Source organism: Tympanuchus pallidicinctus, unplaced genomic scaffold (assembly GCF_026119805.1).
Source record: "Tympanuchus pallidicinctus isolate F22 unplaced genomic scaffold, pur_lepc_1.0 scaffold3, whole genome shotgun sequence".
NCBI classification, from domain to species: Eukaryota; Metazoa; Chordata; class Aves; order Galliformes; family Phasianidae; genus Tympanuchus; species Tympanuchus pallidicinctus.
Genome location: NW_026294747.1, coordinates 3,369,025 through 3,395,979, shown reverse-complemented (window position 1 = coordinate 3,395,979; position 26,955 = coordinate 3,369,025). Strand labels below are relative to the sequence as shown.

The window sequence follows — 26,955 nt, the reverse complement described above, 5'->3', positions numbered from 1 at the left end:
ATACAGCATCGATGACATAGATATGCTGATTTCATGCATTTCTAAGGGACACTTCAGATTAGCAATTAAAAGTTTAGATAAGCTCTCTTAATAAACTACTCTCACAGCTATCTTTTCATAAACAATAAAAAAGCATCACCGCATATCTCCTAAAGGGAAATATCATATGATTTCTATAGATACTACAAGAATCTTGGAAACAGTGTCAGACTATTCCTTTTATTCATTTTCTTAGTAATTGTAAACAAACTTTTAAGAGGAATCTGCTTATTTTCTCAAGATGGAAGTTTCACTCTTCAATACGATTTTGAGAGCATCATATGACACCCAAGTTAAACAAAGCATGTGAACACTTCCTCAAGCAGAAATCTGCAACCCAAAGATCATCTGGATACCAGCTAATTGGGAACTCAGAGATCAGCTGCCCTCTGTGAAAATCCAGTTATCAATTCAAGGTTCATCTGTGAAACTGAACTGCACACGGGAAAGTTTTGCTTCTTTACTGAATCTTTCTGCCCTGTAGGACGAGCCATCAAGCTATCTGATCATTCACAACTTTTGACAAACTGTCAGCATCATGTTTTAAAGACACTTTTGCTCGCTGTCACTGCAATGAAAACCTTAGCTGTGTTTAGTAAAAACAGGCTTATGACATGAGCTGAAGCAAAAGTTGCTAAAAGAAATCTGATGTAAGAAATATAAAGAGCAGCTATTAGATGGGCACACCTTCATTTCCTCCACAGCTATTCTCAAGTCTTGCTGATTAACAAAGTATCAATCAAAATTCAAATAAAAATTGGAAGTTTATGGAAGATTCCATGAACTTGCCAGCTGAAGAATGTAAGCAGTAAGTGGATGAAAGCTACTCCAGAACAGAAGCCTGCGTTGCATAACTCAGAAGACATCAAATTCATCAGAAACAGCCAAGCAAAATACAGAAGACATGCAGGTTACAACTGCACTGGCGTCATAACCACAGTAGGATCATAAAGACAGGTCTCTTTTTTCCTCATTGCAAGTGAAATACCAGCTGCTGATTTCAAGTCCCTTCGTAATAACCTAGCCTGGATGCATTAAGCAACAATTCAACAAGTCAGTTGCATGTGAATTCTTCCCCCGTTTTAATTACTAAGTGCTCCTAGGATGTCTTTACTGAAATCAGGCACAGATTGAAATTCACTTAAATTCTGTTTGAGCCCCTCTAAGATGGATTCTGCTTAATATACTAGACAAGAAAGGCTCAGCCTAACCCCACCAACATAATTAATGAACATCCTGACACAGCACACACAACAGTGACAACAGCAATCAACACTTCTGTTATCAGCACTATCCACCCTCCAGCAGCTGAATAACATTCTATCAACTAATAAAAGCTGAGTCTATTAAATCAAACCTTGTCAGTGCAATACTCCATTTCCAAAGCCACAAAGCAGCTGGTCTGTACCATTTCTACCACTTCAAGGAACAGAAACATAAAAAATAAAAAAATAAAAAAACAGAAATTACTGAATTTTCTGAACTGTTTTACGCACCTTGTCCTTGAAGATATGTGGATTTTGATAGATGAAGTCACGATAGCTTTCTGTACGCACTTTATCCTATGATTTAAAAAAAAACAACCCACACAATGTTTACTTGGCTTATTTGTATACAAGATACAGTTCAAACATGCTGAGCAACTGGCTTTTAACCTGACCTACAGATGTTTTGTTGCTGCTACACCTATAAGGATTCTGCAACAATGAAGTTCTGTACTGCAACCCTTTAAAATTTATTGCCTAAGCAAATCAAGTCAGCTGAACCTCTACAAGTGAAGGAAAAAAAAAATAGCAAAAACAAACATACAAAAAAGACAACTTACACCATACTGACATTCTATGTTTGATTTTTGGATGCTTTAAAGTTCCTAACGAGCATCTAACCGAGCATTTATAGTATCTTAGTGTATGAAAGCTGATGGCGTAGCTCAATCTGCCAGAATGGTGATATATTAATTCATTTAATGTGCATCAGCCAGTACACAAATTTACAGCTAGGAGTCAGTTTTGGAATTGCTGTTGTAAGTCAGATGTTAGAACAATGCAAATGAAAGCCTTACAAAAGTGATCTTTATCTAAGACATTTGGCCTAGAAATAATACTAAAGTAGAAAAATAATCATGAGTACATTCTTCTACTATGGCAGATAATTTTCAGAAAAAATATTTAAATTAAATAAATTTTCTCTAGTGAGAAGTATTTTATTAGGAAAAAAAAGATTGGGGTGAGAACAAAAGGTATATTCATAAAAATTATTTAGACAAACTAAGCTATACTCAGTCTTGAAAACCCTAGAATCCAGGTAAGGTTACAAAGCATCATCTCACATACAGCCCAAACAGTGTAGAAAATTGTATTTTAAAAGTACACAACTATGAATAAAAAAGTGAATCCTTTAAAATTATATTTTATTACTGTAATATTACATTGAGAAAAAATATTTCAACAATAACTATTTTTACTAGTTCATTTCTATCACACTATTTGCTGAAACAACCAAAACAGAATGAAAAAAAGGGTTCAACATCAATCAGTAATGCAGTCAGCTGCAAAGCTTTCAGCTTTACATCCTGCCCACTGACACTGCCTCAGCACTGCCCCAGCTTAATCAATACAACGCAAGATCCTGTGTCTCCTATATGCATTACTGGCTTGAGTAAGCCACAGTCATTCACTTTCAGGTCTCTCTACTTACGAATTACTTTCACTCCCCATTGCCATGTCACACTTTTCTTTTTTTTAAATAAAGTGGAAAGAAATTTCACTCAGATTACTATACAAAACATTCTCAAGAAAAAAAAAATAAAAGGAAAGGAAAGTGACTGGGCATTTCACTGCAGAAAAGCAGCAGTTATCTTTCCTGTATTTGAAATGAGTGCTGTAAAAGAAACAAACCAACTTTGTGCTGTCACTACTAAGAATAAAGAAAAAAGGTTTCAAAACAGAGTGTTGTCAGACAAAATGCAGACAGCCTCCTTCCTTCAAACGTAGCGAGTTACTGGACAATTTAAATAAGGCTGATGCACCAAAACCTAAGTAAACATCAGGCACACAGCAAAACATTCAATTTATACATGGTAAAGATCAACCTTTTCCTGTTTAGAAAAGAAGTCAGAATTCTGAAAGGCATCCTGACAAACACTCCCTGAAATCAACAGAATATGATTTTCTAAAATCGATCCTCTGCAGAGATGCAGAATTACTAAGAACTTCAGTAGCAAAGGCTTCCCCATCCATTCCTGTGACATCTCAAACACTTGTCTTAATTTTTAATGTAACTGACTGCCAAACCCAACTTCTATTATTTATCTTCAAGATTTTGATCCTATTTCCCTAGCTTATGCATTCTGGAGAACATCCCTCCACCTCTGCAGCAGTGCTTTGTCTCTCCACAGCACTCCCTCCCCTTCATAACCTACCTCATACTTACACTATTCTTAATACAGATCCATGAGTGTTTCTACAGTGGGGCCACTAACTGATCTCCAACACAGAAGGATACACATACTACCTGTAAGGACTAAGGTACTTCACAAGTGCATATTTTATCCATACAGGCAGGAAAGAATTTTATTTATGCCATAAAACAGTAAATCTGCTTACAACACTCTTAATCGTGACTTTTTCTATGAAAGGAAGCATTAAGGGATGTTGGTTTGCATGCCAATTATAACATTATTTTCTTTTTTGAAGTTAAAAGGGCATTACAGGTTTCCCTTTGAACAATTCTGACTATTTTATATCATCTTTATTATATAAGAGGTGCACATAATTTTTCCAGCTGTTCAGTGTTCTATTATCAGTATGCTGGATGGTGCACAAATACCTAGTTTCAGTTTACAATATTTCTACAATACTACAATAAGGCAAACTCCAATTGTTCAGAAAATATAAACTTAGAAAAATTCATTGTCTGTACCACATTATTTCATTTCTCTTTTAAGCCTACACGAAAAGCTGCTTCTGCCAAGGTAGAGTTGTGGTATGGAAAACACAACATTTCAAAACACGTATCTGTAGTGAATGATTCTGTGCACCTAGTACTTCCTGTACAGTAAACAGAACTTACACAAAAGGAATAAAATTGAAAATAGGAACTCAACTAATCTCCAAAGGATAAAAATATTTTGCATAGAAAGGGTTAAAAATGCAGCTGCTCTGCAGTATATTTACAGGCACACAGCCCACTTCATTCCATCTCTCCTCTTTAGTCCTACTAAGATGCAGTTGAGATCACTTTCTAACCTTCAGCATCTCTTCGTGTATCCCATAATGCCCATAGGAGCTGAAGTAAACGCCATCCTCATCCTCATGAAGGTCTGCAATGGTGTTGGATGACGAGCTGCTTCCGACATCGTTCATCACGAAATCCTGTGCAAATTGTCTGTAATCAATTTGAAATATACTCTTGAGATATGCTTATGAGAGCACGACCAGGAGGTGGGGGCAGGAGCTTGAAAGAGAAGGAATCCAGACTGCCCAGGGGTTTCTACAGCAATGGGTCTGGCATAGACTTCAAATGTGCACAATCTCCCTCTGCTGGCGTCTGGAAGCTGCTGCATGACGATCCAGCACTTGGTGCATTACCCTTCAGCATTTCTCTCTGACTTGAAGCAGTAAACATCAGCACTGAAACACTCACTGTATTTATCTATGTGCCCGTCACAATTCGTAGTTAATTTCTACTTTTATATAGGAATCATCTGTTCTGCACTTGCTGGTCTAGTACAAAAGCTAGAGCCACAGTGGTAAACATCCACAGGGCAACAACAGAGGTCATGTCGTGTCACGTAGATACGGACTCAGTAAACAAGCAGTACTGAAGAATCATTCAGCACACATCACTGAATAACTCGTGGACAGCTAAAGAAAGAACTTCAAAGCTGAAGTATTAGGGCGGAACCAACTTCGTCATAAACGACTGCAGAGCCTGGCAAGCCTGGAGAAACATTTCCACAGATATTACATTATACTCATTTAGCTGGCCCTCCCATATTCTCACACTCATAAGGCAACATTTTCCAGGGAGTTGCATGACTGATCCTCAACAGACAGTCATTAAAACACCTAACATTTTTTCCCAATTCTAGAGAGAAAAATCTGCATAATATAAACACTGAGACAAATTACAGTTGCATAATCTCCCAAGAAGTCTCTGCAGACAGGTAAAGCACGAGAAAGCTCCTTCATCTAGCTTTTATATTCCAGAAGTTCAGGTCAATGAACCAGCCTTCTAAATACTGGCATAAACCAATTTCAATGACCAAAGACAAGAGAAAAAAACAGGCTGCTGTAGCTTAAGGTCCCTTAAATTAATTTCCACTTCACATTTGACTTCTGAGCTACTTTAATCGCACTGAGGGAAGCCCTATGCTGTCTACCTGAAAGAAAACACCTGTACACAGTCATAAATAACAGTACAAACCAGTATCACTACAAACTACAGCACACAGGCCACTACAATGTAGCTGGTTAATCTGTCCATAATTTCAAAGCAGTCTGCTTCATCACATCTACAACTGGCTACTTTTCCTGCTGGTTGATCCCTTCTGAATTGGAAAAACCTACACTGAAAAAGAGCAGTTAAAGGGTCCCGCTTATACCAAGGGGTAGCTTGATGAACAAGCCTAAAATATGTAAGGCTGAATGAATCTTAGAGAGCTGAAAAGAAATTGCAAGAGAAGACCTGAAATTCTTAGAACAAAACTGCCCATTTTGCCATAGTTGTTGGGATTTGAAGGAGAGTATGAATTGAGTTCAGTCAACCCAGTTTTTCAGTGCCTTATCACTGCAGTTATCATCTTGAAATGATATTTCCATACAGCATTGAATCTCATGTGTTCTCTAAAGAAACTTAAATTCCTGTTTTTATGCATATGCATCATTAACCTGCATTCTGAAGACCTCAAGATTTACAAGCATGACGTACAGCTGTTGAAGGAACTGGATTCCACTTAAAAATAAACGGGGAAGGGGAAAACTGAATCAGCACAAAAATCTCTCTCAAGATGCTCCAAGTCCTGTAATTCAGACTACCTCTTCACCACTGCATACATCTTCAACACTTAATTCATATTTAAAGGACTACTGGAAAAGTGTTTGAAAAACAGAGTGGTCTGAAGAAAAGTACATGTTTCTGTGTGTTTACTCAGCCTTCCTAACCATGCTTTGTTTACACAGTTTTTACAATTTCACTGATCATCGAGAAAAATTAAACCACACAAAATTTCCAACACAAGATATGAGTTCTATTCCACTGTTACACTCTACTACTTCTTACAAATCCTATTGGTCTTAGAAACTGTTCTATCTTGTCTAAAACACATCAGATAAAAAAACCTCAGCTAAAGCACTTACCTCATTTTCTGAAGATCATCTTGTGCTCTAGCGAAGGCTGCTTCAGCAAGTCTTGCTCTGTCTTCTGCATGCTTTAATTGTTTAAGGAGCACCGAGGTATCATTTAAGCCATTAGAACACAAAATGTCTGTGGGTTCACATAGGTCTTCTGTATCTGTTGAAACAAAAAGGAGGAAAAACCATAAAACTGCTTATAAACATAATACTCAACCAATACTGCTATTTCTGTTTCTTGTAGGCAATAACATCGCTGAATTTGAGAGAGCCAGCTGCAGAAACTCAATAAAAGCAAGATGCAAAAAGTGAACTCAAACTTAGCAAAACAAGTACATCCTGAGCTGAGACTTCTTTAAAAAAGTTATCAGCGGTTCAAAGGACAATGCCAGCACATTTCCAGGGGTGTTAAGAAGCAACTGCAGCTTGTCAGGATAACGACTTCACTAACAAAAATAAATAAATAAATAAACCATAACTATGTTTATTACATTTAATGATAGCAGACCAACTACTTGTTCCTCAAGCACAAAGAGATACTTAAAGTACAAATTGGAGATGTTCAGATAATCCATAACCATCAGCAAACCGCAAAGGCAGTTGAAAGAACCACACATCCCAGAATCCTGTAACTTGCACAAAGAGCACACACAGGACAGGCTTATAACCAGTGAAACGTATACTAAATACATGCTCAAGCACTATAGCACCCTGCGCCATCCCTCCGTGTGCTAGCAATAGCTGGAGTTGTTTAGAAACAGACAGTACTGAGTGGGAAAGCTCCAGTAGAGTTTAAATATCTCATAGTTCAGGTCAAAGATACCCAATCAAGTGCCAAATAAGCCAGTAGGAGGTTTGTGGGCTGCTAAAGGATGTTCTGAAGTCAAACTGTATTCCTAAGGATTTCTAGCAAACAGACTGTCAGAACCACTAGAAAGCCTAACTCTCATCTTACACTCCCTTTATCCAATGACAATCCATATAAAAGATGAAGGAATTTTCAACACAACTAATTCCTTGCTCTGTTCTTCTACTGTGGATTTTTTTTTATTGAAGTCACCCAGTTTTAAGCGCCTATGTTTAGGAGGTTTATAAATCTCATAGAAGCCTCACTGAAATACAGGTGTAATACCCCTTTCATCTGCTTAATTACTACACATGGCAACTAAGAACATATTTAATGTAAGTGAATGCATATAATAAACAAGGCTACAGAAATCCCAGCCATTAAAACTAATTGACAATATGTGGTAGAAATATCAGAGAATGATGTAACATCCTGACTTAAACTATTACATGGACCTTCTTAAGCATACTAAAATTAATTTCAGTACAGGAAGGGTTACTTTGCATGATGCAAACATCACATTTACCTCAAGATACAATACATTCAATTCTAAAATACAATCTCTTACCAAACTGAAGCAGGAGATCATCTTCCAGCTCTGGTTTCAGATAGTCCTCTCCATCCCAAGGCAGCGGGCTGCTGAGTGAATTCAAATAAGCTGGCATAGGTTTCTAAAGGAAAGAAGAACAGCATGCAGGCTAAGCTCCTTTGAAAAAACAAACCATTCAAGTCCATTCAAGACAAAAAAGCAAAGGCCTTTTCTTCCACCCATTAAAATAAATGTGACATTTCCAAAGCAGCTTTATGGCAAGGGCTATGACAAATACTGTTTTAAAGCACAAGCAGCAACAGTAAAGAAATTAAGTTCTGTCTTCCATCCTAGCTCTGACAGCACATATCCAAAATAGCATACTAACATTACAACCATGGTGACCATAGAACAACACAAAAATACATCTAGAAGCTAGACTGGCAGCAAAACCCAGGATTGTGGAACCCAGTACAAGCAGCAAAGCATAGGAGACTGACAGATGTCAAAAGGTATCTTTAGGATTGCACTGCTGCCAGGAATCAAGTTTACTCAGGTGTTCAGCTTTGTCAGGCTCACAGCTTACAACAGGGCTAATCTGTAAAGCCAAGATCCTAATTGTGCAAAGTCTTTCAACGTGCACAGTGTTTTGGGGATCAATTTCAGAAACGCTACATTCTCTCCCACTTGCATAATTAATAGGAATTAATTCCTTTCCTTAGGAAAAGGAGAGGTCAGATTCTGGACCAGTTTTTTCGTTTAAATGATTTACTGTGAATAGTTAGTTATGCTTTAAATAACCATCCAAGGATTTAAGTAAAGACTTGAAAATTTCATTTAAAAAAACTTCAGTTGTGCAAAATGTTCTTCCTTATAAACGTAAACATCCTCAGAACAACCAAAGAACCCATATTCAAGTCAACACAAACACAAAAGCTAGTCAAGCCTAACTTAAAACCGTAGGTGCCCAACAGCTTTTCTTGCTATTTTTTGCAAAGCTTAATTCTACATTCTGAGACCTAAGTTTCCTTGCGCTGCAGCAGAGTTCTACCTGGCTCACATTCCCACGAAAGCCTTTTTTGCACGCTTGTTAACCAAGAAACTTCTGTCACTGTGAAGTGACCCCAATACTAGCGCCAGACCTCCAAGTCAGAGGCCAAGACGAAGTAACAAAATAGTATCACAGAACACAGCACCAGCTTTTTGCAAGTATAAAATTTATCTCATAGAAACAACAGAAGTCACATTAAATAAACACATCTGAAATTAAAACAACTTCATAGTTAAAATGCTCACATCTAAATAAACCAATCAATGGCTACGAAATTCTTACTTCTACAAGTGTCATCCTAGTTTCCATACAGTTATTTTTAAAAGAACATTGAAAGCATAGTGTCTTGATTACACATTCTCCAGACATCATCTACAGAAATATTACATAGCACACTTACCTTCAGCCTGACAAAGTTTATTAGTTTAATGTATCCATAAAAATCAAGTCCTGGAAAGAAAAAAAAAAAAAAAAGCAGAGACAGCTTGTGTTACTGAAAATCCACATTTTACAGTGATAAGATTAGTAATTACCTGTTCAGTCAGCCAGCTTCCCCTTAGGGTGTACATCATCACCCAGTACAGTTTTCCTATCTTAGACATGCCATCTACAATTCTGCTCTTTTTAGGTTCAAACTATGAAATCCTCACCTTTAGTACAGATACTTTTACCACATGTCAAGAAAAAAAAACATGCCAACTCATCTCACAAGTATTTCCTTCATTTAGCAAGCAACGTACATTGGAACAGCCATATTTATCTCCTACCAGGCCATCTTGCTGATATTTTAGACTGCTGTGCTCCTTGTTATACTTTTCAGCTTTCTGCTTAAAAACAAACAAACAGGTAAATTGATCCTACTAATCAAGAACACACACTTATACTAATTTAAAACCTCAGCCTAACTCAAAAAGATCAAGTTACTGTAATTATGTACTTTCCTCAAGAGCAGAGAGGATGCCACATAAACCCAAAATATCTTCTATTGGGTTTTAGACTGAAAGCAGACCAGGTGTAAGTATTTCACACGCAGATTTCTAAACACTTCATGTAGTTCCCAACCCTTCTTCTCTCCCATTTTTCATACACACTCCCAAAACACTGTTTCTCCAATCCTCTTTCTCTTTCCTCTGTTGCCTAGGTTTTCCTCTACCAGCAGTAGGATGTGAATTTGAGGTTCAGCAGTTCAACACTTAACTGTTCCAAAGCACACCCCTTAGCTTCATGTGCATCCTCCTGTATGTTCTTTCCTTTAGTCACCATCTTGGCCTAAATGCACGGGAGTCTTAAGCAGAAATTAACCTTAAAAAAAATCATCATTAGATTTTTGGTTCTCCAGTGATAAGTCCAGACATCACATAGCAACTTGCAAGACAGGTGACTAGCTCAACCCTATTCATGGCCATGCACACTTAGCACAGTGCTTGAGGAGACAAAGCAGACAGCAGAGACTCAGAGCGAGCCAGCAGAGATCTACTAACCAAAGAGAGCCTGATAAGAGCTCTCTCAGTAAAGAAAACATGCAGGTAACAACGAGCATGAATATAGGATATAGCAATATCTATCACCAACATGAAATCCATCAAGCTGATCTTCACAACTTGTTTTTAACAGACAACAATACATAGGTAGTTATTAGTCAGGGTCAGCACCTACCGTGTTTTCTGACCACATCACGAACATTAAACTGATGCTCCGCGTTACAATGGCAGAACACATCTTCGGGGCTGCAGAACCACCTGTAAGCAGACAGTTACTGAGTACACAGCACTCAAACACCATAACGTGGGATCTGTAACGCACGCAGCTTACACTGCTGCATTCCGACACACGGGCATAACACGGCAGAGCCAGAGACAACCTGAGGGCTGGGAGCCCCACCTGCTGCACGCCTGCCCTTTTCCTGAGAAGCCCGGCCCTGGGGGCCGCTCACCTATCGCAGAAAAGGCAGCGGGCACGCAGCCCCTCGCCTGCTCTCCGCTCCTCCTCCTCTTCCTCCTCCCAGGCCTCCTCGCCGTCAGACAGCTCAGCCATCTCGTCGTCCCGCTCAGGCCCTGTGGGCACAGAGTTGGCAGCCGCCTCCTCTACCCGCGAGCCCATTCCCGCGCCTCGCTCCCGCGTGCGCCGCTTCCGGGCCGGCAGCGCGCCCCGCCCCGCCCCGCGCGTCAACGTGAGAGCGTGGCAGCGCGCACCCTGGCGGCGCCCTCCGGAAGCAGGAAGTTGCAGCTTTGCCGGCCGTTCTTTTTCAAAAGCGCGCGCGCGCGCGCCTCTGCGCCGCGAAAGGAGGGCGGCCAGGCGCCACCTGGCGGGCCGAGGCGGGAAATGCTTGCAACGAGCAGCGTCCGCCTGAGGGGAGGCTTAAATAGCGGGAACGGCAACTGCAAGCTGGCTTTTAAATAAAGTTTAGCAAGAGATTTTCAGGACTGCCAGCCAGGGTGAAAAGCAGAAAAATAAATACAAAAAATAAGATGGTTGGACACCACAACCTGTGGTGTCTGAGGAGCTGCTGTTTGCGTTCTGTTCTGAATGAAGGCTTTGTGCCTGTCAGTAGCTCCACGTGCACCAATCTGCCGTAGTGCTAGTAGAAATATTTCCAAACATAATGGAATTCCTGCTTTGGCTTCCTTTTAAAGCTAACAAGACTTCTAAATGCCATACTAACTCGACAGATTGGAGCTGCCTCAATTTTGCAGTTTCAGGCAAACCCAAAGGGACACGAGAAAATCCAAACACAGAAACTGATTTCGGATATGACCGGAATGACAGATTTTAAAAAGGAAAGTTGTTTCCGCAGCTATTGAATCACTCTCCTTCACAGCCTCTGTTTTCAAATTCCATTATCCATTGCTCCTTGTGGACACAGCAGTATACAGCAATTCTGCAAGTGCTGCTTCGTGGGGTAAAGCAGTGCTCCTGATGAAATTTGGTTTCCTTACAAAGTGATGCATCACTGCTCCTTGACTAGGAAGCAGTGCAAAACGCTGTTAAAAAGCACTGCATGCCCCCAAAGTGCAGAAGAAACCGAGGCAAGCCAGATGCTGCTACCCCCTCCTCCCAGAGTAGAATCTGATCCTAGGAAAGAAACTGGAGTGATGCAGGGTGAGAAAACACACTTTTCCATCTGATTCAAGCAGCTAATCACAGAAATAGATCCAACAGCCACTGTTGTGCAAGTAGTCCTTGGCTGATAGCAGCAAGGCAGGAACAGCAGCGTCTTTGTGCTTTCCTGAAATTCTCCCCCACTGAAGGGGCAAGGGGTCACTGATTGCATAGTCTTTGCTCCATTGCACACCCTCAGCTATTGTTGAGCCTACTCAGAGAGCAACAGACTGAATGTGCCGCCAAGGCTTGGAACTGAATCTTTTTTTATTATTATTTCCTTTAATTGCTTGGAGTAAGATTCTCAATAAATGTAAAGCACCTGTTCATCCAGAACAATGTCTGTAACTCATTGGGTGAAGACTGTATGAAGTCCTGCATCCAAAGCACACAGCTTACACCAGAACCTCTTGGAATATGATCATCTTTGTTACCATCTCCTAATCCTTATAAAGGGATTTGCATGGTACAGGAAGATTTACAATGTAATTACTATTCCATAATCCTGGCCAAGGGGAAGAAACTTCAAATATTTACGATTTTTTTGGACTGCATTTCAAACTTTTTTTCAGCTCTAGAAAGACAACACTGGGGAGGCCACCCAAGGGTGTTCACACACCAAATGCAGTGTCATCATATTGCTTGTAGGCCACGTACATTTATTCTCTACCCGTCACCACCATGCTTGCCATTATTCAAAAGCACAGAAAGTGTGTTAATGGAAACTGCTTGGAAAGCAAGTGAAACATTTTTGAGCAAACTATTACTAGGCTGCTATCACTTTACCTTGTGTAATGTACACTGGAGAAAAATAAAGAGAGAGAAAATGTAAATAAAAAAAAATATGTAGATAGATAGTAAACCCGATTGATTCCTAGTCAGTTGTATAGCTCTAAATTTACATAGCAGTGACGTTCTTCAGTTTTAACCACTCAAGGTCTCCAGCAGAACAGACAGTTACACAGAACCATGAAGATCAAGACTGAAAATAATGGCTTAGAAGCAGTGCTTACGTGGAAAGGCCCAAACATCTGAAAAGTTATCCCACACTCCCTTGGTGCTAAACCCATCCTGCTACATGTATGTGCTAGGAAAGATACTCCCAAAATCACATGTATGATGGCAATTACTATTTTATATCCAGTCCTCCCCTCCCAGTTTGTTGGACTTTTTATTAACGATGCAAACTCTCTGGAGCAAGCAGTCTTTGATCTACAGATCAAAGCACAAAAGCAGATCTGGCTTTTCCAATACTTTATGAGGCTTTTTTTTTTTTTTTTTTTTTCCCAATACCTTATGAGGTTTTTCCAGACTTTATGATGTCTAGCAACAAGGAGGTTCATACAACGTTGTCACTGCCCAACGTCACACAGCAATGTAAAGCACAGATGCAACAGCAGCAGTCAATGCAACAGAAAGAGGCCCAAAAACCTCATGCAAAAACCACAGGGGCATCGCTGCAAGTAAAGCATCATTAATGCCGGTGACAACCTTACACCTTTATTACCTCTCAGCTGAAGGGTGAGTTTAGACTGTGTTAATTAAGAGCGAAGAAAGATTCAGTTGAAGCATAAAACAGAAAATTTTAGTGCCAGTTAGCATACAGTGGGAAACAAGATGTGATATAGTGAATTGTAATAATAATAAAACTCCTTGTCTTCAGGGAAAGCCAGTAGTTTTGAAAGTGGGATCACAATCTGGATTTACATACTCAACTAGTCTTTAGAAATTTCATAATGATGGCTATATTCCCCTTACTTCCATACTGAGATAACGGGGCTGTGAGGCATTTTTTATCTGGGCAGACATCCCAGAGGACTCTGTGTAGGGCTCACGCTGATCATAGGGTGGGAATAGGATTGCCTTTGACAGAGAAAGCAAGCCTGTATATGCAGCTGGAGTGGGGCTGGAAAGGGGCTGCCGAAAGAAAGCGTGGGATACAAAAACCACCAATGTTACCAGTTTTTCCTCTGGGCAAGTGGCTGCTGGCTTTCTTTTCAGGCTCACCCTGGAATTATGGCTGGGTTATGTTACTAAATGTGGGACTCAGTATGTTGCATAGATAATTTTCATCAACCACTCCCCTTTCTTTCTCCATTTTCTCTTCATTTACAGTCAAGCAGCATTTCTCAACCTGTCAGAAAATCAAAGGCAATACAGGGCATCTCTTCCTATCCATCATACAGTCCCTTTGCAACTCAGGTGACAGCTTTTATCCTTACATTTGAATCTTGTCTCAAGGCACAGTTAGGTGAGACGATCCAACACACTTGTTTGCTCCCAGGCAAGGAGCCCTGCATCTTCTGCATCCGTTCCTGTGAGGAGTTGGTGCACTGACACATCTTGCTAACGTGGCAGACTGTGCTTGTGGAAGTGGCAAAGGGCAGTGCTCCTCTGCTGCAGAGCTGCTGCATTTAGGGGCAAACCTACAGTGCTGAAAAAGGAACTTAAAAAATGGAAATAATAAATTAAAAGGGCACTGATATTAAGAGAACCTAGAGCTTAGTGAGCTTAGTGCCTAGATTTTCACAGCTTGCTATTGGTAAAAGCTCACTTGAGAGGCAAGTAGAGGAAGAATGTGAAATTTTGTAGGTTACAGAGTAAGTAGTAGAGAGCAATGTAATGCAGTTGTATTTCTCGTGTCTTCCATGTATGCAGTGTAAGTGATTTGCCCTGAACATGTGTTAGCTTACAGCTCAGACCATTCTCTCTGTTACGGTGGATGCAACAAAAACACAATTATTTCTTTCTCCAGCTCCACTCTCCCTAATGTGTGGCTACCCCAGCAGTACGGGGAGCGATCCTGATGATCAGGAGAAGCTTAAGTGTGTCAGAGAAAGAGAAAGAAAATTAGAAAGTAGAATCAAGCATAGGATTAGATCTACCAAATCATTTTTGCTTTTTCAACAAAGATGCAAGAGAGTATGGATTGCACTGCATTTTTAATAAACAGGTTTCATAGCTCACTGGGCTCAATTCATTTAGTTATTTGCAGAAGAAATATGCTGTTTTACCTGTGTTTCCATCTCTGGAAAAATGACAGTGACTTCTACAGTGTTTTGACAACACAGTGATGGGGAGCATTATAGGAGTTCAAGGTTTCTCTCCTTGAAAAATTTTGAAAACACTTTGCAGAATACCAAAAAGTTTGGGAAAAGCATTCTCTCAGACAATCTAGCTGCCCTAAAAGCTTCTCTGAAGAAAGGCAGAAGACTGACTTAAACCTGCACAAATAGTGTAAGTAAACGGTAGCACAATGTAAAGGTGCTATCAAAGGATCTAAAAAATAAAAATAAATTGAGGAAACTGAGGTATCTGCTGCTAATCAAAGATACTAAGCAGCATCGATCTAGTATTTTGGGTTTTGTGCCAGCTTTTTCCAAGTTTAGGTTGTCTTTTGGCAGATTTTTGCCTCATTCTCAGTTCGTTTCACTGAACAAAACTAAAGAAAATGGAAATATCCTTCAGTAAAACAGCAAGTTCTTCTGACAACTATTAATATCCACTTTTTTAAAAAAGGTGCTTGTTTGAAGTTTTGTAAGTAGCAGCTATGTGTGTTAAACCTCCCATTCTTTGCATCAGCTTATTTTAAAAAAAAATAAACCAGCCAATCAGAAGTGCCTAGACTGACGCTGTCTCCCTCGGCTAATCCAAGGCCAGTAGAGGGATAATTTGATTAAACTGAGACCCCAATTTATTTAGCTTTAGTTCTGGATCAACCTCTCCTTAATAGAGTGCTGTCGTCTCCAATTGTTTGATGAAAATTAAAGTGACATAAATACCATGGGACTTTTTCAATCTGATTAGTCAGCTAACTTGCATCAATACTGCCCCAGCCATCAGGCGCTGGCGTCCTTCCTTTCACCAGCCTCACTAACAACTGACAAGTTCTCCTTGAAGAACGGGCACCCACGCTGCCACTCAGACCCCCACACTTAACCCATCATCCGTCCTCAATGGCTCTTGTTTGACAAGGTGCCCACACCTTTTTCCATTGCCGTTCATCAAACAAAGCTAAATATTGTTTTATTAGCAATCAATAGCCTGTTAATCCCAAACGATTTCACAAATCCACTGAGCTCCCAAGCTGATTATAAACGTTTGGTGGGGGTTTTTTTGTTTTGTTTTGTTGCGGTTTTTTTTAAAGCTGCTAAATTTCAGATGGATTTTCTCCTCTCCTGACCCTCCTGCACTGATATGGGACATTGAAGCTGGTAAGCAAAGCCACAAAAAAAAAAAAAAAAAAAAAAAAAAAGGCTTGTTTTAATGTTGCCTTTAACTGAACATTTACAAAGTTTTGTCAAAGATTTTCAGTTTAAATTTGATCAAACCTACACCTTGTGGTGTTAATCAACAGATTTCCCTGCTCCTCCACTTTCTGGCCATTTGTTTGCAACTTAAGAATAAGAAAGCTTCTGAACCTTCCTCTTGCTTTCACAGCAATATAGTAAATTCTTGCTTAGTCTGTGGGCTGATGGAATAAGAAGTGAGAGAGGGAACTAAGCTTTTTTTATTTACAATATATAAAATGGTAACAAAGCTGAACGCTGCACCGCTGAATGATGCACTGTTCACATCCAAGTCAGATAGAATGCTTGGGCAGGCCTGATTCACTCTGACAATCCTTTCTTTGCATTCTGGGTCACGGATGTGTCTTCTGTGAGGCACAAGGGGAGCAGCATCACAAACACATTTCCTCTTGGACGTACCCATCCTTGCTTGTTTTACTTCACCCCAGAAATGCTGATCATGACAGCTGGTAACATAATGATGGCCCACTGGCCATGGTGCAGATCACCAGGCCATGGCAGATGGGCTCTGCTGGGAGGCACACACATATTGTAGCTCCTGGAAGTAGATCCTGAGTTTTGAGGCATGGGGACTTAGCTTGGCACCTTTGGCTTGTCCTTTGCACATTTCTGTTTTTTTCTGTAGGACATGCTCCCTATGACAACTGGAAAAGAGGAACTATTGCAAGCTAACACCTCAGCAATGATACCTCAATGGGTCCAGAGGAAGGCTGCAAGGATACTCAGGGAGCTGGAGCACCTGCCCTATGAAAAATGCTGAGGAAGCTGGAGCCTGGAGAAGGCTCTGAAGGAGATCCCATCGCAATCTTCCAGTACTTAAAGAGAGCTCAAAAGAAGGAGGGAGACTGACTTTTTACACGGTCTGACAATAATAGGACAAGGGAAATGGTTTTAAACTAAAACAGGAAAAATTTAGCTTAGATATTAGGTGGAAATTCTTTCCTGAGAGGGTGGTTGGGCACTGAAACAGGCTGCTCAGATTGTGGAGGCCCCATCCCTGGAGATGCCCAAGGTCAGGCTGGATGGGGCCCTGGACAGCCTGATCTGCTGGGGGCCACCAGCCCATAGCAAGGGTTGCACGTGGGTGTCTTTAAGGTCACTTCCAAACTGAGCCAGCCTGATTCTACAATTCTATGAATGACTGTGCATACTTTGCCCAAAATAAATCTTGGAATAGGCAGATTTTGCTCTTCGATGCAAGAAAACCATTCAAAGGTTAGTCGTCTTCTTCCTGGACCTGAAAGATTCAGCTATGATTCAACTAAAAAACCAAAATGGACTAAGCATATGTTTTATGCCCTCTGTGCAAGGCTTTAACATACCTAAACCTTGTGTTAACTAGGAAATGAAAAGTTGTTTTGGCTGATAAATTCCTCTGGGCTGAAACAAAACAGTTTTTCCACTTCATCAGCCATGTAACAAAGTACCAGTTCTGAAATGGATTATAAAAGTAATGCTTTAGAGGCAATGTTTCAAATTAGTAACTACCTTTTGGTAGAGCACTTTTGTGCTCCTCCATACCTAGACACAATTAATGTGAATGCAGTTGCTCAGAGAATAACATTAATATAGCTCCAAAGAGGACTGTATAGTCTGTTTTAAATGGCTTTCACATATACTCAGGTCTCTCTTGGGATTACCTCAAACTCTTTTTCTAATATATTTTCATTTGGACAAATATCTATCCTGTCAAAAAAAAAAAAAAAAAAAAAAGAACATCAGAAGATTGGAACATACTATCAGAAAATACACCTACCTACTTTCAAAAAGGTTAACATTTTAAATCTCAGATATTTTGACCAAGGCATGAAAGTTTTTGACAGGACAAATAAAATAGAGGTGTTGGGTTGTTTTTTTTTCCCCACTGTCTTTTAGCTACTGACATAAATAGCCCTCTTATGTTTGCCAGGAGTAAAAATGGGCCTACAGTCTTGAAGAAGTTTTTTCCAGTTTTGTATTCTTAAGAACAAACAAGGACTAACACAGAGGGACAGTTTGTTGTTCAATTATTGATCAAAATACACGACCTAAAAGATCTTTACTGTTTGTCTTAAAGGCAACATTTTCTATGGGAAAAAAGAAAATAAATGTATAAATTTATTGGTGAAAACAGAAGTCGCAGACCTGCAAATACAATTGTTTTTAACTTAAGTGCTGGCTTACAGCCATGACTTTATGTCAAGATTGTAGCAGCTGCCATCTACCAAAGCATTTTGTTCCATTCCATAACACTGGAAAACAGTATCGTGGTTCTGAAGTGAATTTCCCATGATCCCCACTTAACTCTGTTGTTTGGATCAGCAGACTGAATGAAGCTAAATGAGAGGTCTCCAGTCCAGGTGCACAGCAAATACATTCCAGCAGCAGAAATTAGGCTCTGAAGCAACAGCAGCTTCTTCGGACAGCTTCAGACCACAAATGCGGTGCAGATGGTGAACCCAGGGAACCAGACTGAATCTTAGCTGGTGGATAACTTAGTGTGGCATAGCTGTAAGACCTCACGCATCTCACTTCTGTGTATTGATCTGCCCCTAACAAATTACTGATGTATACATAATGTTTTCTGGTGCCAGGCTGAGAACACTGTTACTCCAGAGGAATAATCCCTGTGGATTGATACAGATTGCCACTACTTAGAGCAATTCCCCTGTTGTTTCACCACTTCCTGCTAGGAGCCACCTGCCTCCACAAACCAACCACTGGTGTTCATTGATGCAGTACAAATTCAGGTCATCCTTCTTGTTTACTGGAAATCTGACTAGTAGCCAAGTCACACATCTGGAAGCCAAGGCAGATGCTGAGCAGCTGTTGTCCAAGTTACACAGGCAGGAAGGAGTCTTCCTGCTTTGCTCAGGCTGTCCAGCCCCCTGCTTCGTTTGGCAATATTCAGAGCACAGAGGATACTGCAGCTATGTAGTTTTCCTACTGATTGACCAGATATTTTTGTTACCTAATCACTTAGACACTACCCGGTTTGTTTAATGGCCACATGATTTGTGCGCCTAAGTTCTGCCTGCTGAATTCTAAGAGCCCAAAACTGAACAATGTGACACTCAGAGAAGCTGAAGATCAAATCTGGACCCCGAGCCAGGGCAGAATTACACTGAGCCAGCAGTGAATGCAATTCCCAAGCAGATTCATCTGGGTGGACAGTAATTCAATAAAACTAAAACTGAGTCTCAGCAGTTTTAAAAGTAACGGCTTGTTTTGCCCTTCAGCTTTCCATGCTTCGATATATATCAATAAAAAATTCTATTTGTGTTATTTTCACTTTTCCCCCCTAGAGAAAAATCTGTGATTGCAAAAGCACAAAAGACTGTCTTTGAAAAACAGCAGAATGAGGATTGCCACTTTATGTAACCATTACAGTAAACTACAGTAAACTGCAGTGCTACATAGCTACTAATACTAGGGTGTTTTATCCCAGCTCTACACCCCTCACCCCAACAGCCTGTTTGCTCCTTCCTAAAGTTATGTGTTCAATCTCCTGTTTCCTGCTTTCATGGCTTATTTATTTCTGTTTTGCTACATACAAACCCCTGTGCTTGCCTTCTAGGAAACCCTTCTCATGTGGAGGAGACGTTACCAAAATATACTGGAGGAGGGAGGAGCACCCTGCTCAACATGCAGATTGAGCTGCTTAAAGGAGAATGGGTGTGACCCTCCAGTGAACCCCTGATTTGTGTATAGCAGCAGAGGGCACTAGATAACAAGCAACAATTTTCTGTGTATGGCATAGATTTTCCCTTTCTATCTCAGAAGCTGTTTGACTCCTCGCCCAGCAGGCAGCTGGAACTGCAGTGCACATACAGAGCAGAGGGCAGGGCAGGCAAGGGGCACACACACCCAGGTGCCAAAGCCCAGCGACTCACTCTGCCACCAGCATTTCACAGCCTCGTGCAGCTCTGCCCCAAGCAATTAGCCTCGGGGCCACTTAATGCAATCACACCTGATTCTGTGAATGCTACAGCTTTAGCCAAACCCTGTAGTTTGTCAGGTCTGGTGAAGGTGGCATAGATGCTGTGTGGGCACCTGCCTTTGTGTTCAACATTCTGTGTTACAGAGGTTTTAGCTGCTTTTCACAGAATCACGGCATCACAGAACGGCCAGGGTTGGAAATCTCTGAATCTGTTCAACTGTACAGTTGCCTATATATCTGCAGTCTACACAGTGACTTCACTATAGCACCCGAATTTGCTGCCCATGAAAGCAGAGATCTTGAAAAACTTTCAGATTGTTTATGCACTGAATTCAAAATTGGAAAATGAGACTTGGAGCTAGCACTCCACTCAGATTTGACTCTAAGCATGGTATGCCCAAAGGGGATTAAACGGGTTTGGTCATATAGAATCACAGAATCATTGCTGTTGGAAAAGACCTCTAAGATCACCACGTCCAACCATCATCCTACCACCACCATGCCCACTATATATCGCTCCTCCTCAGGCACAGGAAGCCCTGCGTACTTATTGCTAGTGTACCTTGTGCCAAACTAGTCACTTCCTTCACTCTGAAAGCACTTCTTGGGCAAATCCTTCTCATTCCCACACGCAGCCTTCATCACTGGAGAACACCGGGGGGCAGTGCAGCTCTAATTTGGATCCAAAAGCCAGATGATCTGCGCAAGGGAGAGCAAGCTTCTAGTTCCTACCATTTCCCTCCTTGCTGCACACAGCCGTAGTTACACCCTTTAAATCAGAGATGTCTTCCTCATTTGCAGCAAATATCTATAATGCCAAAGGCGGAAAAATATAGAAGAAGGAAGAATGAATGGAAGAAAAAAGACAAGGGCAGCCTCTTTTTCCTAAGCGTAATGAAGTGGCTCTATTGTGCCTCTGGTAGCCAAGTCCTGGAAAGTGCTGATCCCACACAATTGCTCTGCAGTGCTACATCACAAGTACTCAGGGCCCCAAAGCAGACCAAGCGTGCCTGAAATCGATCTCTCAGTGGTCCCTGGTAGCAGCTCTGCAGGATGAAGCTCTTCAGGCTTCGCTTGGACTGCAGCATCAGGGGCACTGCAGGGGCCTTGGAACCGCAGCCTGGTGAGGTGACAGGGAAATCCATCAGTTCCTATTCTCACATCAGTCTTTTTCAACATCTAAAGTACTACTGGATAACTTGTGATAGGCAGAGCGTATCTTAAGAATGAGATAAAAAGGCAGGGCCAAAGGATGCCAGCGTGCTGATTTTTTATGACTTTTAAAAAATATTTTTGGAATAGTAATTCACTGCCAATAGAATTAAGTGCTTTCTGGAAACAAAGCCTAAGAATTCTTCTCACAATTTGATGTCATCTTGAACAAGAAAATAAAAGATTCCATTACCTGTCAAAAAGCCATTACTGCAATATGTAAGCTATGAGTGTCTGACCTTTCGGCTTGCCATGTTGAGTAGGAGGAATTGTGTTGGGCCACATATAACATAGATAATAAAGTTATTGTATATATGTAATAAAACTTCTTTATGAAGACATATTTTTAATTAAAACAGCGTGGAAAAAGGGGGCAACAAAAACATAAAACAAGCAGTTGGATGCATAGGATACCAATTATGCCAAAAAAGAAAAGCAGATCAAGAACTGTCAGTCCATATGGCTTTAAAGTGTGGAATAAGTAGAGATGAACATTTGAAAAAAAAAGTGCTTGCTTTTTCTTATTAGTGCTTTGGGCAGATTTGTTCTGCTCTGCTCTGATGGGCCAGCTGGAGAGTTCAAATTTCCTCTGTAAAATATATTTAACTGTCTTCTGTCACATTTATTTTAGTTTATCCACATTTATTTTAAGGTGTTCCTTCCAATGAAACACTTCAGTGAAAAAACATTTTGCAAAGTAAACGACTAATACTACCCAAACAAAACAGTCATTGAAGTAACTGGTAGTTTGGGGCAATAAGGATTGCCTCACTTGGTGCAAAAAATTCAATGTTAAGCACATTTTTTCCCAAGAACACTGCAGCAAAGTAAACCACTTACTGCTAACAAAAGTCTGTTGTTCACAGGATATTGACTTTAACCAGGCTCTGTGGGAGACTCCGCTGATGGACTGCAGAACCTGAAGAATGTGGTGGGTTTGAAAACTCTGCTTCTGGCCTGGGTCCTGGCACATCCCTCAGGGCTGGGAAACACTTGGGGGCCTCAGCATCCATGCGATGTGCGGTGTGTTACCAACAGCACAGCATGCAGCATGCTGCGTTCTGCACAGGGCTCCCGCCTCTCTGGAGCCACATCAGTGCAGAAGGGTTTGTGCTGAAATAGTTCTTGGGATGAAGCTTTCACTACATGTGAGTTTGTCCATTTGTGATACTTCTGTGCTTTCACCCTCTTGGTGGGTATTACGTCCCTTGATGTTGTGTATATGCAGAAGAGGGAGAGAGATTTTAGAAATGATTAGGGATATTTGCAGTCATTATTTTTAATTGTTGTTTTAAGAACTAATATTTACATAAGCTACATTGTATCTTAATATATGTTTCTGCATTACCTTATATGTATTTCTAATTTCAGCTTACTTAGTAGTTAGATTGAAGGGCTATAAAGAAATCACACAACCACATGGCTCCTTGATTCATCTCCAGCCCAAAGCAACATTATCATTTTTTAATTTTAAATCTCCATTTAAAATAAATGGAGTACCTTTCCGGTAGCTATCCAAACCAGGAAAAAGAAACAAGAATGGAAGGCACAGCACTAGGGTAAGGCAGAGGAGCCTCTCTTAAAGGCAGCATCTTAGAGTGGATGAGACCTGAACCTGGGACCAGAATCAGAACCCAGCTTCCGCTGGATTCCAGGCAGGCACAGCACTCTGATGAGGTGCCTTGGTAGGAAATTTTCACTGGGGACACTTTCTTATAAAGTCCCAATCCAGAAATTAAATCTACTTGAAAATATAAAGATAATACCACAGTGCATCTATCTTCTTCTTCTGCAGGTATAATTACCAGTGAAAAAAAGAGAAAAAGAAAAAAAAAAAAAGAAAAAGAAAAAGGGAAAGAAAAAAAAGTAAAAGTCAAGTAGTAAAAAAAAAAATAAAAAAATCACAGCAGTACCAAGAATCTAAAAAAGAAAAAAGAAAAAAAAAAAGAAAAAAAAAAGAAACCACCACCCAAAAAAAAAAAAAAGGAAAGGAAAGGAAAGGAAAGGAAAGGAAAGGAAAGGAAAGGAAAGGAAAGGAAAGGAAAGGAAAGGAAAGGAAAGGAAAGGAAAGGAAAGGAAAGGAAAGGAAAGGAAAGGAAAGGAAAGGAAAGGAAAGGAAAGGAAAGGAAAGGAAAGGAAAGGAAAGGAAAGGAAAGGAAAGGAAAGGAAAGGAAAGGAAAGAAAATTTGAAAGTGAGAAGATGCAGTTCAAAAAGAACAATTTTAAGAAACAGCTAGGAATCATTTATGGAGTTGATGCTGTGGAACTCAGCTGCACTGGTGTACAAAATTTGTATCTCTCAACTTCCTCATTTGTAACAGGTTTGTAATGTGCAAATCTAACAAAATAAGCTGAGGAGACAGTGAAAAATTATACCTAAGTTGTAAAAAGAAAGGAATTGTAGTAGTTTGAAAGATTGTTATTCCTGAGTGCTAGAATGCTAGAAGTCTTTAATCTGCATTCACGCCACTACAAAGGCTATTTGTCACTCAGTCTGTGCTGCTAATTAATGTACTATAGCAAATAGTCACATAGCCAACACCTTTGCAATTAATAAGTATTAACATGTAAACTCTATAATCTCTTTGAATTTTGACGAAAGCCATCTTGTTAGTGTGAATTCAAACAACACGATACACATACCCAGAGCAAAAAGTGCACAGCAAATTCAGTTTGAAACTCAGTTTGAAATTCAGTTTGCTCTGTATGATATTTTATCAGCAAATTGCATTTTCACGACTCTCACAGAAAACAGGCGACAGCTCTCAGTTTTTCTTCGCAGACGGTAAGCAAAAGTTTGCAAAAGAATTGTGATGAAGTTCGTGTGACAACTAAGCTTCCATTCCTTCCCTACTTCACTGGACTAATTCTGCTTTCATTCATAATCATGGTGAAATTCTTCCTGATCCACAGGAATGTGTCAGAAGAAAAAAACCACAGAGGCTCTATTTTAAAAGCATTTATGTAAGGGGTTATTCAAAATGACAGAATTGTTATTTCCTTTTGGTGTTTCAAGAAGAACATTCCTGAAGCAGCCGTGCTCTCCCATCACCTTTAGGAGGCTGCACAGACAACTGGGACAGTTTGCAAACAATAAATGTCAAGAATATGGAAGTAATGAGATCACTGCCTGGCAGGCAAACTGTTTTGAAAACTAAGATCCAAGATACACAACCAGCTCAGCCAGAAGATATGGTCAAGATAAAGGGATGGCCATACAGAAATATACCCTGAAATCCTATAATCCATTTGTCCATAACTATTTCCAGTCATCAGAATCAAGAGCAAACAAACAAAGCAATCTGACCTTAGCAGAAAAGATAAATTGAACTGCAAACAACTCCAGCGTTCCCCCTCTCTCATCAACGTGCTCTGAAAGCCCTCTGCAGCCCGCTCGGGAGAGCAGTGGGTGCAGCCAGCACTATCTCTGCAAACACAGCCCCGCGACCCGCAGCTCCAGCCAGGGGATGAAAGCAAGTGCCATATCAATTTCATTTCCATTCATCATTGTTAAGCTGCACTTTAACAAAGTTTCATTGCCCATAAATGCTCAAATCATAAGCAGCTGCACATGATATCATTTAGAGTGCGGTTGCGTAACGCATGTTTCCCCGGAGCTTTGTCCTTAAGCTGCAGCCTGACAGGCGTCAGCCAGCACCAGCCTGCTCTTTAGAAAGAGCCTTGCGCAGTGTTTCTACGTTTAGCAGCTGAACCAAACTTCACAAAAGCGTCCGAAAAGAATTGGTAAAAGGTTGGGATAGATTGACTGTTTCCAAATTGGAATACTAATGATGATCTTTAATGAAGCCTGACAGTACAATCTGCTTCTTATTGTTCCCTAAGTGCTGGCTACTGATCATATTCACTGGCTTTAGGTGACGGGGACAGACAGGGACAAATGGGCCCCACTGGTGAGCTGGATTGGGCACAGCTGATCTTTCAACATGGATTAAATTAATTAAAATGATTCTCGCATCAGAAGAATCAATCTTTTTATTTGTTATCATCATAGTGGTTATTAATTTTGAATGATGTCTAATTGGTGCTGCTGTTTGGGTCAGCTGGCTCAGTAATCTTCTTAGTGAGCAGTAAAGAATACATAATTTTAGCAGCTCTGGCAGGAAGCAGGAGAGCTGTAAGAGGAAAAAAAAAAATCACCAACTTATTTAAATACCTTTAACAACGTGGAAGAACAATAGAGAAGGCAGGCAAAATACCTGCAAGACCTAAATGGTGAAGTGCTCTTAACACACTGCCAAATCAAGACCCTACCACAGCCACTTTCTCACAAGGGCATCCTCGGGGAAACATTTTGTTACAGTGTTGCTAATGATTACAAGCACAAATCCTTCCTTTCATTTTCTGGGCAAAGAAAAATGTGCATGGTGTGCTTCAGCTGCAGGTGACACCCAGCCCAGCCATTCCAGCCTTTGGCTCTACCTGAACCAAAGACACAGCCAACGCACTCATGCAGCCAGTCTTCTGAAATCAATGAGCATGACCACAGGCATGGTATCAGGAGGATCTGCTCTCCTCTGCTAATTTTCAAGGTAGCTAAGCACTTAAAATGCCAGTGGGAGTTTAGGAGAAAATACAGAAGGATCTGGATGTCGGCTGGAGTTGCCCATCTCCACTGTGCAGAAGTTTGGGCTGGATGTGTTACCTTCACAGCTGTGTGCTCAAATGATTTTAAATGCTTAAAATCATTCCTGCAAGTGGATGTAGGGCTTATTACTTCTTATTTAAATAAAACAGAGTAAGAGAAGGCCAAGCCTTGTGCTGTATGCTGGGAGACAGATCCTACTGAGGTTAGTATACAACAGCTCTGGACAAAGCTGGTGTACCATGCAGTTTTTCCTCTTGTTACTTGTGAAAGATTAATATATGGCTGCCAGGAGTGATCTAAGATATCTGTGATATCTTGGATGATATTCACAGACTCACAGAATTGCTCTGGTTGGAAGGGACCTCGCAGATCATGTAGTTCCAACTCCACAGACTAAAGCTCTCGAGACTTCTACTGAACCAAGTCTTACCTGAATCTCACTCGAATAAGAACAATAGGTATTATTACTTACTTTTCATTTTCTTACACAATGGCTTAGTCCTGAGAATTTTATTACCTCTTTAAAGCTGTTTTTAGTGTCCATTTTTTTGGCTCTGAATCCTGCCCAGGATCGTTGTTCATGTTTTCCTATCCAGCAGAGGAGCTAGCCATGCTGTCTGCATTGCCCAACCACTTCAAGACCCAGAAGATCCAGAAGCACAAACAAGAACAAAAGAGAAAAGTCGCAGCTCACACACCACAAAGGAGATCCAACAGCAGAACTCACTGACCAAAGAATGTGACTATTTTCTGACCATCCAATTTATAAGCTCTTCTTCAAAACAGGACAACATAATCGTGAGAGTTTCTGTTATTTCAGGGTTCTTCCAAATAATCTCCAATGCTGGATGAGACACTTCTTCAAATAATGCAAAATCAGAAGCCTCCAACAAGTCTTTTTCCTTTGAGCCAGATCTGATTGTAAAATTACCACTTATTTTATAAGCATTAAAAAAACAACCTGACAGATTCCAACAAGCATAATTACAT

The 26,955-nt window shown here is 40.4% G+C and overlaps 1 protein-coding gene across 2 annotated transcripts in view; it reads right to left on the bottom strand.

Moving 5' to 3' along the window:
- PRMT3 (protein arginine methyltransferase 3) overlaps window positions 1-11,083 on the bottom strand; it is a 49,052-nt gene extending 37,969 nt beyond the window's left edge. The window contains exons 1-7 of one of the 2 annotated variants that reach the window (XM_052695689.1): window positions 10,753-11,083; window positions 10,476-10,558; window positions 9,220-9,269; window positions 7,808-7,910; window positions 6,399-6,552; window positions 4,287-4,425; window positions 1,536-1,601 (exon numbers count right to left, since the gene is read on the bottom strand). In XM_052695689.1, coding sequence (XP_052551649.1) covers window positions 1,536-1,601; window positions 4,287-4,425; window positions 6,399-6,552; window positions 7,808-7,910; window positions 9,220-9,269; window positions 10,476-10,558; window positions 10,753-10,919 — 762 coding nt within the window. In that variant the 5' untranslated portion in view covers window positions 10,920-11,083. The remainder of the gene's footprint in view (window positions 1-1,535; window positions 1,602-4,286; window positions 4,426-6,398; window positions 6,553-7,807; window positions 7,911-9,219; window positions 9,270-10,475; window positions 10,559-10,752) is intronic. The other variant, XM_052695688.1, reaches the window with a different exon arrangement.
- Window positions 11,084-26,955: the final 15,872 nt, after the last annotated feature.